The sequence below is a fragment of the Vipera berus genome, assembly GCF_964194415.1.
Source record: "Vipera berus genome assembly, chromosome: 3".
NCBI lineage: Eukaryota > Metazoa > Chordata > Lepidosauria > Squamata > Viperidae > Vipera > Vipera berus.
The window spans coordinates 4,555,792-4,573,804 of record NC_138204.1 but is presented as its reverse complement, the minus strand read 5'-3'; the positions used below and the strand labels follow the sequence as shown (position 1 = coordinate 4,573,804).

At 46.3% G+C, this 18,013-nt stretch overlaps 1 protein-coding gene across 1 annotated transcript in view; it reads left to right on the top strand.

Moving 5' to 3' along the window:
- HELZ2 (helicase with zinc finger 2) overlaps window positions 1–18,013 on the top strand; it is a 57,643-nt gene that overhangs the window by 23,122 nt on the left and 16,508 nt on the right. Inside the window, exons 8-13 of the mRNA XM_081323879.1 lie at window positions 546–4,062; window positions 6,983–7,068; window positions 10,388–10,522; window positions 13,043–13,228; window positions 14,621–14,765; window positions 16,891–17,007. Coding sequence (XP_081180005.1) covers window positions 546–4,062; window positions 6,983–7,068; window positions 10,388–10,522; window positions 13,043–13,228; window positions 14,621–14,765; window positions 16,891–17,007 — 4,186 coding nt within the window. The remainder of the gene's footprint in view (window positions 1–545; window positions 4,063–6,982; window positions 7,069–10,387; window positions 10,523–13,042; window positions 13,229–14,620; window positions 14,766–16,890; window positions 17,008–18,013) is intronic.

Here is an 18,013-nt window from a genome sequence, read left to right as displayed (position 1 = left end):
CCAATTTGGGGCGGATGTATCCATAATTTGAAATCTCTCTTTGCATCTGTAACGTTTTATTATCTTTGCCCTTATTTTGTTGCAGGTTGTCCTTGACCTATGATCACCACTGTGCCTAAAGTTGCCATTGCTAAGCGAGACAGTTGTTAAGTGAATTTTGTCCCATTTTGCGACCCTTTCTTGCCAGACTTGTCAAGTGCATCACTGCAATGGTTAAGTTAGTAACACGGTTGTAAAGTGAATCTGGCTTCCCCATTGACTTTGCTCGTCAGAAGGTGGTCATAGGTGATCATGTGACCTTGGGACCCTGCCAACGTTACAAATATTGAGTCAGTTGCCAAGCGTCTGAATTTTTATCCCGTGACCATGGGGATGCTGCGATGGTCGTTAAGTGTGAAAAAGGGTCATAAGTCATGTTTTTCAGTACCACTGTGACTTCAAATGGTCACTAAATGAAGTGTTGTAAGTCGAGGATAGCATGTATTTTATGATATTGACAAACAGGTTTATCTTCTGTTTTTATGTGTGTTTTTTCCCCCCTATAGGGAAAGAATTCCGTGTCGTCATCATCAACACGGTCCACACGTGCAACAGCGTCAACCATGTCAGTTCCTCTAACCTGGAGTATTTCAACAACGCGCGGGTGTTGAACACCATCATAACCAGAGCTCAGTCTCAGGTCATCGTAGTCGGAGACGCTGTCGCTCTGTGTTCTTATGGCCAGTGCAGCAAGATCTGGAAAAGCTTCATCAAGAAGTGCATTGAGAAGAAGTCCATCATTCCTGAAAACCTAACCTTGGAGGAGATAAAGCAGATGGTGTCCGATTGGACCAGCTGGAACAGAGGAAACTCTGAATGCGAGGAAGAAAGTAGTGATACGGACTCCTGGGTCTCCGACACAGAGAGTTTGAATCTCGATGATCCGATACTTCAGGAACTCTTGGACGAAAGCAAAGAGATGATGGTGACGGTCACCAAGGAAGGTCTGCTTAAGGTGAAGTCGAATGTCTCGGTCCCTGAAAGCAGAAGACAAGAGTATGTCAACTATTCCTCGCAAACAATGCAGCAGTATTTGCAAATGCAGCCCCACCGATACAAACGCTGCGGATTCATCCAAGAGCGGTTTGATCAAGCTTCCGCCTTCACTCTGGACGAGGCTCCTTCTGTGACCATCCAGATCAAGGGTCGACTCAACTGTGGCATGGCCTTTACTGGAGACCAAGTCTTGGTGGAGATCCTGACGCCCAACGCAACTACCTTCGAGGGCAACCTTCGCGGGAAAGTGGTGGGCATCTTAAAAGAAGTGGAACGGGATCTCACCTTTGTCTGCAGAGTGGATGAGTTTGATCTCCGGGTCATGATCCCCATTGACCAGTCTGTCACAAAAATCTTTGTCCCTCCATTGCGTCCTGATGCTGATCGTGATGCTATTCCCGTCCGCAAAATTGACCAGGCAGGAAATATCAAGTTGAAGGGCTGGAAAAAAATAACACCAGAAAACCGGAAGACGTGCCTTTTTGTGGTACAAATCGTGAAGTGGAGAGAAGGTTATTACTACCCTATGGGAATTGTTACAGAGGTCCTTCCCGTGGCTTCCTCACTAGAGGATGGGCTTCGTATTCTGGAGTTGGAATATTGTTTGTCCAATGGATATCCTGCCTCGGTGACCAGCCAGGTGACCAAATTAATCTCCCGTCACCCATCTCTGATGAAAGAGGAGAGGAAAGACTGTCGGGCTCACTGTACTTTCACCATTGACCCCTTGAGTGCTAAAGACCTGGACGATGCCATCAGTGTCCGAGATATGGGTGACAAATATGAGATTGGGATCCATATTGCTGACGTGGCCTCAGTGATCTCCAAAGATTGTCCTTTGGATACAGAAGCCAAGAAGCGAGGGTTAACTTATTATGTTCCTGAGAAAGAGCCCGTACATATGTTGCCATCACAGCTCAGTCAAAATCTCTTCAGTCTCCTTCCTCACAAGGAACGTTCGGTGATCTCCCTCTTTGTTGTACTGGACAAGGCCACAGACCATATGGAAAGAATTTCCTTTGCCATGTCCGTCATCTGCTCTGATCGGCAGATGACCTATGAGGAAGCTGAAGGAATAATTAAGAACCACTACAAAATAGAGGCACCATCACCTCATTTTGACACCTTGGAGGATTGTGTTGCGATGGCGTATCATTTCTCCCGCGTCCACCGGAAGTCCAGGCTTCGCGAAGACTGTCACTATGACCAGCTGGATGAAGAAATTCCTTTAGGTCAGCGATGTTCTCACCAGATGATTGAGGAGTTTATGGTCCTCTTCAACAGTTCTGTGGGAGATCTGCTCACAAACCGGGCTCCTACCAGAAATTTAACCCCTCTTCGTTGTCAGATGGAGCCCAATCCTCTGCAAATCTCCCAAATGCAGGACAAATACAGAGAGATCATTCCTCTCTCCACCCACCTCTCTCATCATCTAGGAGTTCCAACGGGTGATGTCTCCGTGAGGACCAGCCAACCCTTTGTTCTCTTGACTTCCTCCTGGGAACATCTCAAGTCAGCGGCCAACGACCGTGACTTCGCCAAGATGCTTGACCTCATTACCACAGATGATATCCATCCCAAACTTGCTCCTATCAATTTAGAATTTTGGAAGCTCCTGAGCCGTTCTTATTTTCTTCGCTCGAATTCCTGCCCTCAGTCCAAGATGGGCCACTACTCTTTGCATGTAGACTCGTACACTTGGGCTTCCTCTCCGATTCGGCGCTACATGGACGTTGTTGTTCAGCGGCACATCATCTCTCTGATTTCGAAGAAACCCGTCCAGTACTCCCAACCCGAGATTGAATTCATTTGCCACGATTTCAACCGGAAGAACAGCAGGGCCAACATGTACGAGCGAAGAGTCCAATCTTTGGAACTGGCCACCCAGTTGAAATGCCAGGTTCAAAAGAAGTTTGCTTTCATTGCCAACATTGAAGAGAAGGCCAAGAATTTCAAACTCATGTTTCCTCTCAACAAGGGGAGCTTTCCAGATAGTCCATGCATCAGTTATAGAGCCCTTCAGTTGGTGTCCCAACCAAATTTCATCGAGGAGCAGAACAGTATGAAGCTGACATGGAGGAGAAGAGTTTACTCCTTGGTCACCAAAAGGGGGGACAACGAAAAGAGGTCAGAGATCGGAGGGAACGTCTTTCACTTCTCTGGAGATGTGTGGCATGAAATCCTTGCAGTTGTCAAAAATGAAGACTATGAGAAGTTAATCCACCTCCTGGTGAAGAATTACACCCTGGAGCCCAAACGTGCGGGGTTAGTGGTGAGGAGGAGTAAGTGCTCACACTACAAAGAAGTGTCGGTGGAACTTAAAGTTGGCGATGTGCTGAATTTCCAACTGACCACCAATGTCCAACAAGGCTTCCTGGTGCCATTTGTGCAACTGTGGACAGTAACTCCTGGCTTTGAGGTATGCTTGGAACACACCGAGAGACCCATCGATTGCTTCTCCAAGTACACTTCCCAAGCCCCAAAGAACATTTACAAGGATGCCTCCGATTATCGCAAAGTGTGGCTGCCTCTTTGTGACATTGAAGCAACTTTGGGCGCCTTGGCCGAAAACAACTCGATTGTCCTGCAAGACGTCCCGATCCTTTGGAAGAAGCAGCGGACCAAAAAAGGTCAGCTCTGTGGAACCATCAAACTCAACAAGAAGTTCCTCAAAGAATGTGCCATCGACATGGATTTTGGCGCCTGCTACATGTGCATTCGCCTTTCGGGTCTCCAAGGACACGGGTTCCAAGACCAGGAAGTAGACCTCAGCCAGACCTTCCAGCAACTCACTTTGTCCAAGGAGACAACCAAGACTGGGGGTTTCACAATTGATCTCGATACGTACACTTGGGTGGCCCACGGATGCACAGATACGTTCGAGGAAAATGAGAAACCTGATGAGCGTGGCGAAGTGATGGTGAATTTCTATATCCACTTTACATCCATGGAGAAGATCCCCTTTGAGGTCACGCAGAAGAGCTCAAGGTTCAGTGTGGAGCTGATTCCGAAGCAGCTGCCTGACGTGTAAGTCTGCCGATAGAAGAGAACATTTGTAGCTCAGGTTTGAACTGTGGGGTCCTTGGTGCTCTTTGAGCTTGGTAATTTTCTTACCCTACTACCGTGTTTCCCCAAAAGTAAGACCCTGTCTTTACTTTCCTTTATGCTCTGAAGTAAACACTAGGTTTTACTTTCGGGGAAGGCTTACTATTGGCCAGTACCAGTAGGCCGCGAGCGCGTGGGGCTGGGCGGGGCTTGTGCATGGGGTGGAGAAGCAATGCGGCAGTGAGAGCATGGTGGCAGACCCGGTGTGGTACTGGTGCAGCTGTGGTTGGTGGCGGTGGGAAGGGCACCGAGCCTGAGGTGGGGCAAGTTGGCCCAGATCTGGAGGGCCGCCACCAGATTGCCAGGGCCCTTTGCCAGCAGCCGCCGGTGGAACTGCACCAGCTGCATTCTGCCTTTGGGCTGCTAGAGCGCCAACCTGCACGCCTACTCGGTGCTGCAGGCGCCGGGCTAAGGGATGAACCTGGTGTTTTTGGGCCCAGGCATGTGCTGCAGCTCTCATGCCAGCTGATCACTTTTGGTGTCTACCAGCTGTTCCCACCGGATCACCTCCACTCAGCCAGTGGCTGCTGCGGCTGCCCTAAAATGAGGAGGCGAGGCAGGGGGGATGGAGTTGCTTCCCTCTGCCTGCCAGACACCTGCTGAAGCTGTGCAGGGTAAGGTTGTCATGCCCGCCTTGCCCAGATGCCCTCGCCTCTCCCAAGTGTTTTTTTACTGTACCAACCTGCCTTTCAGCTGCATTGCGTTTCTCCGTTCACTTCTCAGCCTCCGCTGTGCATTTGTGAGACAAAAAAAAAAGTTCAGTCAGACTTTCTAACTTCTCACGAGAGCTCAAAAACTTAGAAAGTCTGATTGAACTTTTTTTTTTTTTGGTCCCACAAACACGTGGCGAAGGCGCAATGCAGCTGAAAGGCAAGTTAGTAAAAAAAATGCTTGAGGGAGGCGAGGGCACGGCAACCTCACCCTGCACGGCTTCGGCAGGTGTCTGGCAGGCGAAGGGAAGCCATTCGACCACCCCATGGCAACCTTACTTTCTCATTTTATGGCGGTGGCGGCAGCAGCTGGCTGGGTGGAGGCGATCTGGCGGGAGCAACCGGTAGAGGTCAAAAGCACCCAGCTGGCATGAGCGGTGCATCACCTGCCAGGGCCCAAAGAGTGCCAGGTTCAGCTCTTAGCCTGGCGCCTACAACACCAAGTAGGCGTGCAGGCTGGTGCTCAAGCAGCCCAAAGGCAGAGGCGTGGCTGGTGCAGGTCCACCGGCGGCCACTGGTGAAGGGCCCTGGCAGGCTGGTGGCAGGGCGGCACTCTGGATCTGGGCCGACTCGCCCCACGCCAGGCAGGAGCAGCCGAGCAGGGCAGCCCAGAGCAGCGCAGCCAGGAGGGCAAAGGGCCCTGCGAGGCAGAAGCAGCACGGGCAGCCAACATGGCTGCCACACGGCACCTGACACGGCCGAGAAATGTCCCAGCAACAATAGGCCCAGCTTGCCTCTTCCTTTTTCTGCCCTCTTCTCTTCCACTTCGCAAACCCCACGCCCTAGTGCTGTTTCTTAGTTTGGTAAGGAAACATCTGCAGGAAAACGAATCAAGCTCAGTTGCACCAAGGACCCCACAGTGTAAATCGGCATTGCATCAAAGCATTTGGATTCTTTTTTTTGGCCCTTTCTCTTCCATCACTGATCCCAGCAAAAGGGTGATTTGGGGGGGGGGGGGTTGACTATTTATTTATTTATTTATTTAATTTGTATACCGCCCTTCTCCCGAAGGACTCAGGGCGGTGAACAGGGCAATACATAAAAACCAGATACAAAAATTAAAAATTATTAAAAAGTAATTAAACAACAGTGCCCGTGATAAATTAATACCAATTAAAAGTTACGATCCATTTATAAAATCCAACCCCCGTCCCATCAGGCCAGGCCAGCTTGTTCAAAGAGGTGGGTTTTAAGATCGCGCCGGAAGGAGCGGAGATCGGGCGCCATCCGGAGCTCGACCGGAAGATGGTTCCATAAATCCGGCGCGCCCACAGTTCTCAACTGTGACTAGTCATGAATATCTCCCAAGTAAAAGAAATATTTTCTCTCAATTCCTTCATAGTCCTGACAGTGATAAAAATTGGGTCACTTGCGTCTCTGATCTAATTTTGCAACCTTTTTTAAAAAAAAATTTTTGGCCTTGGTCCTTAAGCTGTCCTAAATGCATGCTGTCTGCCAAACGCCTGAATTTTGATCATGTGACCCTGGGGATGTCGCAGAGTTTCTAAGAATGAGTGTTGGGTGTAAGTCACTTTTTTTTAAAATGCCATTGTAACTCTGAACGGCCCCTAAAACCAATAATTGTATGTCAAAAGACTACCAGTATAAATAATCCTCCACTTGCAACCTTTCATTTAGTGATGGAAGTTACAATGGGACTGAAAAAAATGACTTATGGCTGTTTTTCACATTTAACAACTGTTGCGGCATCCCCATGGTCGTGTGATCAAAATTCGGACACTGTCTCCTGTTTATGATGGGTTGCCGTGACCCAGGGTCACGTGATCCCCTTTTGCGACCTTCTGACAAGCAGAGTCAAGGGGGAAAGGCAGATTCTCTTAACAGCCGTGTGACTTATTGACTGCAGTGATTCACTTAACAACTGTGGCAAGAAAGGTTGTAACATGGGGCAAGACTCACCTAACAAACGTTTCACTCAGCAACAGAAATGTTGGGCTCGGTTTGGGTCATACGTCAAGGACTACCTGTATGCAGATAAATATTCTGTGGACAATTTAAACGAGAATGTTTGGAAACCTTGTTGAGTTGTGTTTTTTTAAAAATTTTCTAATCTGTTTGGTGTTTTCCCCCCCCCTTTTCGTACTTATCTTTTCTATTTCTTTTCTTCACAGCCGGAAAGAAAAAGCAGTTTGGAGCCTAGAGTATGCCTCAACACTTGCCCAGGCGATAGCACTGGGTCAACCCATTCCAACCCAAAGTAAGTACCGGTAGTCAACGTACGACTACAATTGAGCCGCAAATTTCTGTTGTTTAAGCAAGGCAGTTGTTTAAATCAGTTTGGCCCCATTTGGTGACTTTTCTTGCCACCGCTGCTAAGTGAATTGCTGCCATTGTTAAAACAAAAAAACAAAACAAATAATGGGTTCGCTTAACAACCATAGCGTTTACTTAATGACCATGGTGATTTGTTTAAAGACTGCTGCAACCAGGATTGTAAAATTGAGTCTGCTCGTGTTAGGACCTGCTTTATGGCTGTCTTGACCTACGACTAATGATTAAGCTCCATTGCGGTCGTACATTTGAGGATTACCTGTCATAATAGAGCCGCCGTCTGCAGAAGGGAAAGACTTTTGCCCAAATGATGCATGCATTGTGCAGGTGCTTCCTCCTCCTCCTCCTCCTTCTCTCCACACATCCTACTCTCTTGTAACACTGATGGTGTTAAATGTGGTAATGTGGTCTATGCAGCACAATGCAGTGAGCCATGTGCAGATCTAAACATTGGGGAAACAACCACTTCATAAATGTATGGCACAACATAGGAGAACAAACCCTTCAGGACAAGATCTGCATTTAAAAGAAAAAAGCCACTCTTTTGAAGACAGCAAAGCCCACATTTTGGACAGAGAGGACCGCTGGTTTGAAAGAGGGGTCAAAGAGGCCATCTCGATCAAAATTGAGCAGCCCTCTTTTAACAGAGGGGGAGGGATACAAAATCATTTATTTCCAGTGTACAACATGCTCCTTTCAGCGGTTCCAAGAAGGCTCCACACCCATTTGCACTACTCAGGTAATCCTGAGGACACAGGTGAACCTCCAAGTGGCCTCAACGACTCTCTAAAAGAAGGCAAATAACCAGCCGTCTGCAAGGAGTATAAATCCTTCCATTCTCCACCATCCAGTCAGAACCTGAAGAAGCTTCTGGGACGAGAAGCGAAACATCTTCAAAGGAAAAACAAGGAAGTCCAGTTGCCTCGTGGAAAAGCACCTTTGGGATACTGATGATGTTGCCTGGTTGGGTCATGAAACGTCTGTAAGAAAACAAAACAAGCTCAGAGAGCAGTAAGGTCCCCTCATGTTAACCCTGAGCTAGAAATATTCTCCTTTATTAGACCAAAAGGCTAAAGCGAGGATAAATATCTGGCTGGCTATGTGGCAAATGAACAATAATGTAGTATGTTAAATGTATATATTACCGGCAATCTGTAAAAAATCTGGCATTGTATAGAATGCCCCGGAAACTTATAGGATGTGTGACTTTTTAGGCAAAGTATGAAATGTATGTGTTATTTCAATATGCTATATACTTTCCCTTGGCATTGTATATAATACCGAGACTGTCAGGGAATTGTGCAGCAGGTGTCAAAATGTAAGCAGAGACTCTGACATGAACTTATAATTTTATATAAATGAATATAATCAACAAATACACACACACACAGAAAGAGAGAGAGAGCGCAAATTAGATATCAGGCACATCACTACATCATGAGGTAAATACATAGAGCGCTCAGGTGGCACACAAGAAAAAAGGCGGGAAAAAGGGAAACTCCTTCCACGCCCACAGCAACCAATCACAGTACAGATTGCCTCACAAGAGCCTGCCCTCTCCAACCAATTGGCTATAACTGTGTGTCCTGGCTCACTGCACAAACCCACAGCTCCAGCTGCTAAGTTTGAATGTCTTAACATCATGCAGAATGGCAAGAACTGTTTAGGCAAAGTATGAAAAGGGTGAGGGTTAAGATATGAGTGAGGTTTAGGATTAGGGGATAGAGTGAGGGTTAACGACCATGGTTAGGGTTAGAATGAGGGTTAGGGTCATGGTTAGGGTTAGAGTGAGGGTTAGGATTAGGATTAGGGTTTAGAGTGAGGGTTAACAATCATGGTTAGGGTTAGAATGAGGGTTAGGGTCACGGTTAGGGTTAGAGTGAGGGTTAGGATTAAGGTTTAGAGTGAGGGTTAGAGTCACAGGGTTAGAGTGAGGGTTAAGTTAAGAGTGAGGGTTAGGGTTTAGAGTGACGGTTAACAATCATGGTTAGGGTTAGAATGACGGTTAGGGTCACGGTTAGGGTTAGAGTGAGGGTTAGGATTAAGGTTTAGAGGGAGGGTTAGAGTCACAGTTAGGGTTAGAGTGAGGGTTAAGAGTGAGGGTTAGGGTTTAGAGTGAGGGTTAACAATCATGGTTAAGGGATAGAATGAGGGTTAGGGTCACGGTTAGGGTTAGAGTGAGGGTTAAGGTAAGAGTGAGGGTTGGGATTAGGGGTTAGAGTGATGGTCGTGGTTAGGGTTACAGTGAGGGTTAGATTTAGAATGAGGGTTAGTGTTAAGGTTGGAGTTAGGGTTAGAGTGAGGTTTAGGGCTAGGGTTAATCCTAACCCTTATTGAAAAGATGAAGGACGAAAAGCAAAATAAAGTACAGGACTTTCTTACTGGAAAAAAAAAGAAAAAACCCTCAAGTATTGACCAACTTATTGCAACCAGGAAGGCTAGGGTTTCAGGGTTTATACTTTGCCAGTTTGCTTTTTGGCATTACAGAAGAGCCAAGCAAATGTGTGAAATATTAAATGTTTCATACTTTGATGTGCCATTTTGGGCATTCCGTAGGTTTTGTAGGCATCTTAATGGAATTCCTAATTTCACACACTGATGGTAACATACAATATATACCACCTGATTCCCAGTGAATAATGAGTTTGCCTAGCTCAGGGGTAGGCCACCTTGGCTCTTTTGTGACTGGTAGACTTCAACTCCCAGAATTCCTGAGCCAGCATGAGGGAACTATGGCCCCTTCGTGACTGGTGGACTTCAACTCCCAGAATTCCTGAGCCAGCATGAGGGAACTATGGCCCCCTCATGACTCATGGACTTCAATTCCCAGAAGTCCTGAGCCAGCATGGGGGAACTATGGCCCCCTCATGAGTCATGGACTTCAATTCCCAGAAGTCCTGAGCCAGCATGGGGGAACTATGGCCCCTTCATGACTCGTGGACTTCAATTCCCAGAAGTCCTGAGCCAGCATGGGGGAACTATGGCCCCTTCATGACTCGTGGACTTCAACTCCCAGAAATCCTGAGCCAGCATGAGGGAACTATGGCCCCCTCATGACTCATGGACTTCAATTCCCAGAAGTCCTGAGCCAGCATGGCTCAGCATGGAAACCTCTCCCTTTCCCCTCAGCATGGCTGGCTCAGGAATTCTGGGAGCTGAAGTCCATGAGTCATAAAAGAGCCAAGGTTGCCTACCCCTGGCCTAGATTGTATCTTTTCAACAGTGTTTTCTCTTGTTACTTGCAGAAGCGAGACCTTCCAAAATCTTGAAGAAACGGAATTTTGACATCCCGGGAAGTAGCCGGAGACTCAATCCAAGTCAACAGAATGCCATCTGGGAGGCACTGCAAAAGCCTTTCACTCTAATCCAAGGGCCGCCAGGTGAGGGATCAACCCCTTTTTTACGACCCTGTAATCCCTTAATTTGGGGTAGAGTCGGGCGACTAGATGGAGTTGAGCATTTCCTGGCCGGATGCCCTTCCTGATGCCACGTGGAGTTATAATAAGTTGGAAGGGACCTTGGAGGTCATCTAGTCCAACCCCCTGCTCAGGCAGGAAACCCTATACCATTTCAGACAAATGGCTGTCCAGTCTCTTCTTTAAAAACTTCCAGGGTTGGAGCGTTCACCGCTTCTGGAGGCGGGTTGTTCCACTGGTTAATTGTTCCGACTGTCAGGAAGTTTCTCCTTAGTTCCAGGTTGCTTCTCTCCTTGACTAGTTTCCATCCGTTGCTTCTTGTCCTGCCTTTCAGGTGCTTTGGAGAATAGCTTGACTCCCTCCTCTTTGGGGCAGCCCCTGAGATATTGGAACACTGCTATCATGTCACCCCTCGTCCTTCTCTTCGTTAAACTACACATACCCAATTCCAGCAACTGTTCCTTGTATGTTTTAGCCTTCAGTCCCCCAATCATCTTTGTTGCTCTTCTCTGCACTCTTTCTAAAGTCTCAACGTCTTTTATACATCGTGGTGACCAAAACTGGATGCCACATTCCAAGTGTGGCCTTACCAAGGCCTTGTAATGGAGGGATAGAATCAAGATCACCTGAAGTGTTGACACCGCTTTACAAGGCCTTGGTAAGGCCACACTTGGAATCCTGCATCCAGGTTTGGTCACCATGATGTAAAAAAAAAGATGTTGAGAAAGAGCACAGAGAAGAGCAACAAAGATGATTAGGGGACTGGAGGCTAAAACAAAATAAGGAACGGTTGCTGGAATTGGATATGTGTAGTGTAATGAAGAGAAGGACGAGGGGAGACATGATAGCAGTCTTCCAATTTCTGAGGGGCTGCCCCAAAGAAGAGGGAGTCAAGGTCTTCTCCAAAGCACCTGAAGGCAGGACGAGAAGCAACGAATGGAAACTCATCAAGGAGAGAAGCAACCTAGAACTAAGGAGAAACTTCCTGACAGTTAGAACAATCAGCCAGTGGAACAACCTGCCTCCAGAAGCGGTGAATGCTTCAACACTGGAAGTCTTTAAGAAGAGACTGGACAGCCACTTGTCTGAAATGGTATAGGGTTTCCTGCCTGAGCAGGGGGTTGGACTAGATGACCTCCAAGGTCCCTTCCATCATCATCATCATCATCATCATCATCATTATGATTAAACAGCCCTCTCAATAGAGAATGTGACACCACTATCCCATCTACAGCTCAGTCCTTTCAGCTATTCCAAAAAGGTTCCACACCCATTTGCACTATAGGCAGTCCTCGACTTACCACAGTTCATTTAGTGACTCTTCAAAGTTACAACGGCGCTGGAAAAGGTGACTTATGGCCGTTTTTCGCAGTTACGACCTTTGCAGCATCCCCATGATCACGTCATCATAATTCAGCTGCTTGGCAACTGGTTCATATTGATGACCGTTGCTGTGTTCCAAGGTCGTGTGTTCACCTTTTGCGACTTTCTCACGAGCAAAGTCAACAGGGAAGCTAGACTTACTTCATAACCGGATTACTAACTTATCAACCGCAGGGACTCCCTTAACGACGGTGTCAAGAACGGTCGTAAAACGGGACAAAACCCACTTAACAACTGTCTCAGCAACAGAAATGTTGGGTTCAAGTGTCGTCGTAAGTCGAGGACTACCTATATTCCAATGATGCCCCTCTTGCCATTGTGACTTGAGTCATCCATCTTGCTGCTTCTTTCTACCTTTCCCCGCTTTATGGACTTCTCAGAGAAACTGTTCTTCACATTGATTGATTGATTGATTGATTGATTGATTGATTGATTATGCATGTTCCATCCAATCAGGTCAACTCTCAGCAACCACATAGATAGCTTTTCTTTTCCCAGATCTTCCAACGATGTGTCCATCCCCACCATAACTGAGTCCATCTACCTTACTGCTGGTCGTCCTCTTCCATTTCCTTTCTTTCCCCAGCATTAATGCTTCTCTAGGGAACTAGCTATGTTCATTTGACCCTTCCTCGATAAAGTAGAAGGGACGCGGTGGCTCAGTGGGTTAGGACGCTGAGCTTGTCGATCAGAAGGCCGGCAGTTTGGCGGGTCGAATCCCGAGTGCTGCATAACAGAGTGAGCGCCTGTTACTCATCCCAGCTTCTGCCAACCTAGCAGTTCGAAAGCACGTAAAAATGCAAGTAGAAAAATAGGGACCATTACGGTGGGAAGGTAACAGCATTCCGTGCGCCTTTGGCGTCTAGTCATGCCGGCCACATGACCATGGAGACGTCCTCGGACAAGCGCTGGCTCTTCGGCTTTGAAACGGAGATGAGCACCGGCCCCTAGAGTCGGAAACGACTAGCACGCATCTGCGGGGGAACCTTTACCTTTACAATAAAGTAGCGTTCTAATCATTCTATGGAATGATACTCTTGATCTGATCTACCTTGTAAGGCTGACCACTTCCTCTTTGGTTTTGGTTTTGTATTTCTTCAGGCACTGGGAAAACCGTGGTTGGTGCTCACATTGTGTACTGGTTTCACCAGCTCAACCACGAGGAGACTGGAAACTCAACTCAACCTGGGGCGATGCCCCCAATGGGAAATGCGGGTGATGCCTCCACAGCCAAGAGCCACATTCTGTACTGTGGACCTTCTCACAAGTCGGTTGACGTTGTTGCTGGTAAGCCATGGGAAAAAATATGCTTGTTTTGGTCAAAATAGTTGAAACTGAAATAGACCTGATTTTGCTATGGTGTAGATTTGGTTGGCATGCAGCAAAGCTGAGCTCCTGTTCAGTATAGTATAGTATAGTATAGTATAGTATAGTATAGTATAGTATAGTATAGTATAGTATAGTATAGTATAGTATAGTATAGTATAGTATAGAATAGTATAGAATAGAATAGAATAGAATAGAATAGAATAGAATAAACAGATTGTAGACTAGACTAGACAATATGGGATGGAATAGAATAGAATAGAATAGAATAGAATAGAATAGAATAGAATAGAATAGAATAGAATAGAATAGAATAGAATAGAATAGAAAATATGGAATGGAATGGAGTAGAATAGAGTAGAGTAGAGTAGAATAGAGTAGAACAGAGTAGAATAGAATAACAGAGTTGGTAGGGACCTTGGACGTCTTCTAGTCCAACCCCCTGCTCAGACAGGAAACCCTATACCATTTCAGACAAATGGTTGTTCAGTCTCTTCTTAAAAACTTCCAGCCTAGCCTTTGACTTCCTTAACTCCATAACAAAGTTCTTCTCCTATTTCATGTAAAATTATTCCTTCTGCATGTATCCTATAACGAGGTGCCAAAATTGGACAATTCTCTCGCTCGGTCTTAGATCATAAAATCTAGAATAAGGCTGGAAGGGACCTTGAAGGTCTTCTAGTCCAACCCTCTGTTCATGGCGGGAATTCTTATTAGATTCCGGACAAATGGCTGTCCAGTCTCTTCATGAAAAGCTCCAGTGATGGAGGCCCCCCCCCCGAACTTCCAGAGGCATCTTAAAATACAGGTAGCCCTTGACTTATGGCCACAGTTGAGCCCAACGTTTCTGTTGGCAAGCAAGATAGTTGTTAGGAAGTTTCGCCCCCTTTTTGCAACCTTTCTTGTCACCGTTGTTAAGTGAATCACCGCAGTGGTTAAGTTTGTAACGCGGTTGTTATGTAAATCTGGCTTTCCCATTGATAATGCTTGTCAGAAGGTTGCAAAAGGGGATCACGTGACCCCGGGACACCGCAGCGGTCGGAGATATGAGTCAATTTCCAGGAGTCTGAATTTTTATTCTGTGACCACCATGGGGATGCTGCAACAGTTGTTAATATGAAAAAAAGGTCATAATTCACTTTTTTCAGCGCCATTATAATAACTTCAAGCGATCACTTCAGAAGTATTTTAAGTCGAAGATGACCTGTAGATAAATAAATAAATGATAAATAAAAATAAAACTTATCCCTCATTGTTTCATGGTTCGTTCCAGTTAACCCAAGAGGCTGCAGCTTGCAAGACCCAGGCAGGAGAAATTACACTCAAGCCAACAATGTTGGTTTCTTTTTTCAGAGATGCTCATGGGGATGACTGGTTCCTTGAGGCCTCTGAGGGTCTACGGAGAGACGATTGAGACAATGGATTTTCCTTATCCTGGCAGCAACCTCCAAATTTCTGGAAAAGCTCAGCGGAACACAAAATCAAAACCAGAGCTCAGGTTTGAATTTGGGGCTGAGTTTCTCTCATAAAATGGGGTTCAGTTAGTGTTGCTAATTATAGATTAGCTCACTTTAAGGCCTGTCCAACTTTAAGACCTGTGGACTTCAACTCCCAGAATTCCCCATCCAACCATTGTCCCTCCCTCCCTCATAGAATAGAATAGAGTAGAATAGAATAAAGCTGGAAGGGACCTTGGAGGTCTTCTAGTCCAGCCCCCTGCTCAAGCAGGAGAACCTATACCATCTCAGACAGGTGAATGTCCAGTCTCTTCTTGAAAACTTCCAGGGTTGGAGCATTCACCGCTTCTGGAGGCAGGTTGTTCCACTGGTTAATTGTTCTAACTGTCAGGAAGTTTCTCCTTAGTTCCAGGTTGCTTCTCTCCTTGATGAGCTTCCATCCGTTGTTTCTTGTCCTGCCTTCGGGCGCTTTGGAGAATAGCTTGACTCCCTCTTCTTTGGGGCAGCCCCTGAGATATTGGAAGACTGCTATCATGTCTCCCCTAATCCTTCTTTTCTCCTTCCATATGTTTTAGTCTCCAGGTCTTTGATCATCTTAGCTGCTCTTCTCTGCATTTTTTCCCAAAGTTTCGACATCTTTGTAGTGTGGTGACCAAAACTGGATGCAGTATTCCAGGTGTGGTCTTACTAAGGTTTTATAAAGCGGTACTAATACTTCACGTGATTTTGATTCTATGCCTCTGTTTATACAACCCCAGGATTGTATTAGCTTTTTTGGCTGCTGCTGCACACGGCCGGCTCACGGTCAAGCGATCGTCCACTAGGACTCCGAGGTCCCTCTCACAGTCGCTGTTTTTAAGCCAGGTCTCACCTAATCTGTACTTATTCCTTTGGTTTCTCCTGCCTAAATGTGAAACCTTGCTTTTCTCCACATTAAAATTCATTTTGTTGAATAGGGTCCATTGTTCCAGTCAAGATCTTTCTGGATCCTGAGTTTGTCTTCTGGGGGGTTGGCTATTCCTGCCAGCTTGGTGTCATCTCCAAATTTGATGAGTTCCCCTTCTATTCCCTCACCTAAATTGTTTATGACGATATTGAAGATTATTGGGCCTAAAACGGAGCCTGGTGGTATCCCACTGCTTAGTTCCCCCCATGTAGATGTAGTAACCTTAAGGACGACTTGTTGAGTATGGTTTGTCAGCCAGTTACAAATCCATCTGGTGGTGATGTTGTCTATTCCACATTTTTCTAGCTTACCAAGAAGTAGGTTGTGGTCTACTTTGTTGAATGCTTTAGTGAAATCTAAGTATATTATATCCACAGCATTTGGCTGCGGTTTAGTCTCCTTCCTTCCTTCCTTCCTTCCTTCCTTCCTTCCTTCCTTCCTTCCTTCCTTCCTTCCTTCCTCAGATCTGCTGTTTTTATTTGACTCAATCTCCTCTAATTAAACAAATAAACAAAGGCAATTAATTTTTTTAAAAGCACGTGTCATGGTTCCGACAGATGAAACTCTTCAAAAGAACTTCGAGGCATTGTTTACCTTAAAAGAATCTTTTATTCGAGGAACAAAGTATCGGCACTACATAGTTGAAATCCAAAACTAAATTCCTCACCCCTGGATGCAAAGTAACAAAGCACAATTCCCTCCTCCAATTAACAGTCATAAATCACATTCCCCAATTAGCTTGAAGCATGCGGGCTTTCTCCCCAGCTCTCCAGCCGGCCAAAACACTATCAACTCTGGGCCCAATGACCTTGGGTTCCCACAGCTGAGTTATTATTGTTATGACTAGCTGGACTCTCATCCACATTTCCCCTCCCAGCAGCAACGAACTCTAAAAGCAATGGAGAAAATGGCTGCATTTCCATCTGTTGTCAAAGCAAGAGCATCCGATGTTAGCAGGGTTGACACCACGCCAAACAAACAAACCCGTCCTCAAACAAGCAACTTGGCTTGAGGCCCCTCATTCCCATCCTTAGCTAAATCTGGGCCTGATCCACCAGTGAAAGCCTTGTGGGAGCATCGCCAGCTCAGAAATTCTGGGAGTTGAAGTCCCCAAGTCATAAAAGGGCCATCGTTCCCCACCTCTGTCTTGAGGGGCAACGCTTCATGCATGTGTGTAAATATTTTTGGCTTCTTGTTTTAAACTAATCCTTTCTGCACAGGCCTATCACTTTGCACTATCTGATCCGGGGGAAAAGCAATCCTTACTCGGGAAGGATCCTTGCCTTTGATGAACGAGTGAAACGTGGAGAAGAGATCACCGAAGAGGAAATTGACAGGTGAGGGCAATCAGACGGAGAGGGCTGCCGAGCCTGATGTGAAGATCCCTCAATTTTTCCCAGATTTCCCTGAGCATCGTAGGAGACGCCAGTCTGGTTAAGATGTAGGCCTACAAACCAGGAGACGGGGAGTTCTAGTTCCATCTTGGGCATGAAAGCGGGTTGGGCCAGTCACCAGGAGATGTAAGTTCTAGTCCTGCCTTTTGCAAGGAAGCCAGCTGAGTGACTTTGGGCCAGTCACCAGGAGGCTATGAGTTCTAGTTCCACCATTGGCATGAAAGATGGCTGGGTGACCTTGGATAAATCACCAGGAGATGGGCATTTCTAGTCCCACCTTGGGTATGAAAGCCAGTTGGGTCCACTGCCAGTGGGCTTGTAGTACTGTCTTAAGACACGAAAGCCAAGAGATTGTGAGTTCTAGTTCCACCTTAGGCCTGAAAGCCACCTGGGTGACTTTGGATCAATCACCAGGAGACTGGGAGTTCTAGTCTCATCTTAGGCATGAAAGCTGGCTTTATCTGACAGGGCTGTTGTGGGGAAAAATAGGAAGAAGGAAGATGAGGTATCTTTGGCTTGTTGAGTTATTTAGAAAAATAAGGCAGTTTATTTGTATATCAGCTGGGTGGCTCAGTTGGGGTGCAGTACAAGAATCCTGGTTTCTCACTGTGTGAATAAGACAGGGAAACCTAGTTTCTAGTCCTCACTCAACAAAAGGAACTGCCTGAGGGACCTGGAGTGAGTTCCCCCCCACACACACACTTTTCAGCCCGTCCTATCTTGCAGGATTGTTGTTAGGAGCAAAACACACACCTTCTGAGTGAAAGGAGGGATATACATCTAACGCAGGTGGTCCTTGACTTATGACCACAATTGAGCCCAAAATTTGCATCGCTAAGTAAGGCATTTGTTAAGTGAATCACAACCCCCCCCCCATTTTATGACTTTTTTTGCCAGTAAATTAGTTTATTTATTTTTAAAAAAATTATGTCGTCGCCTATTTGCACAT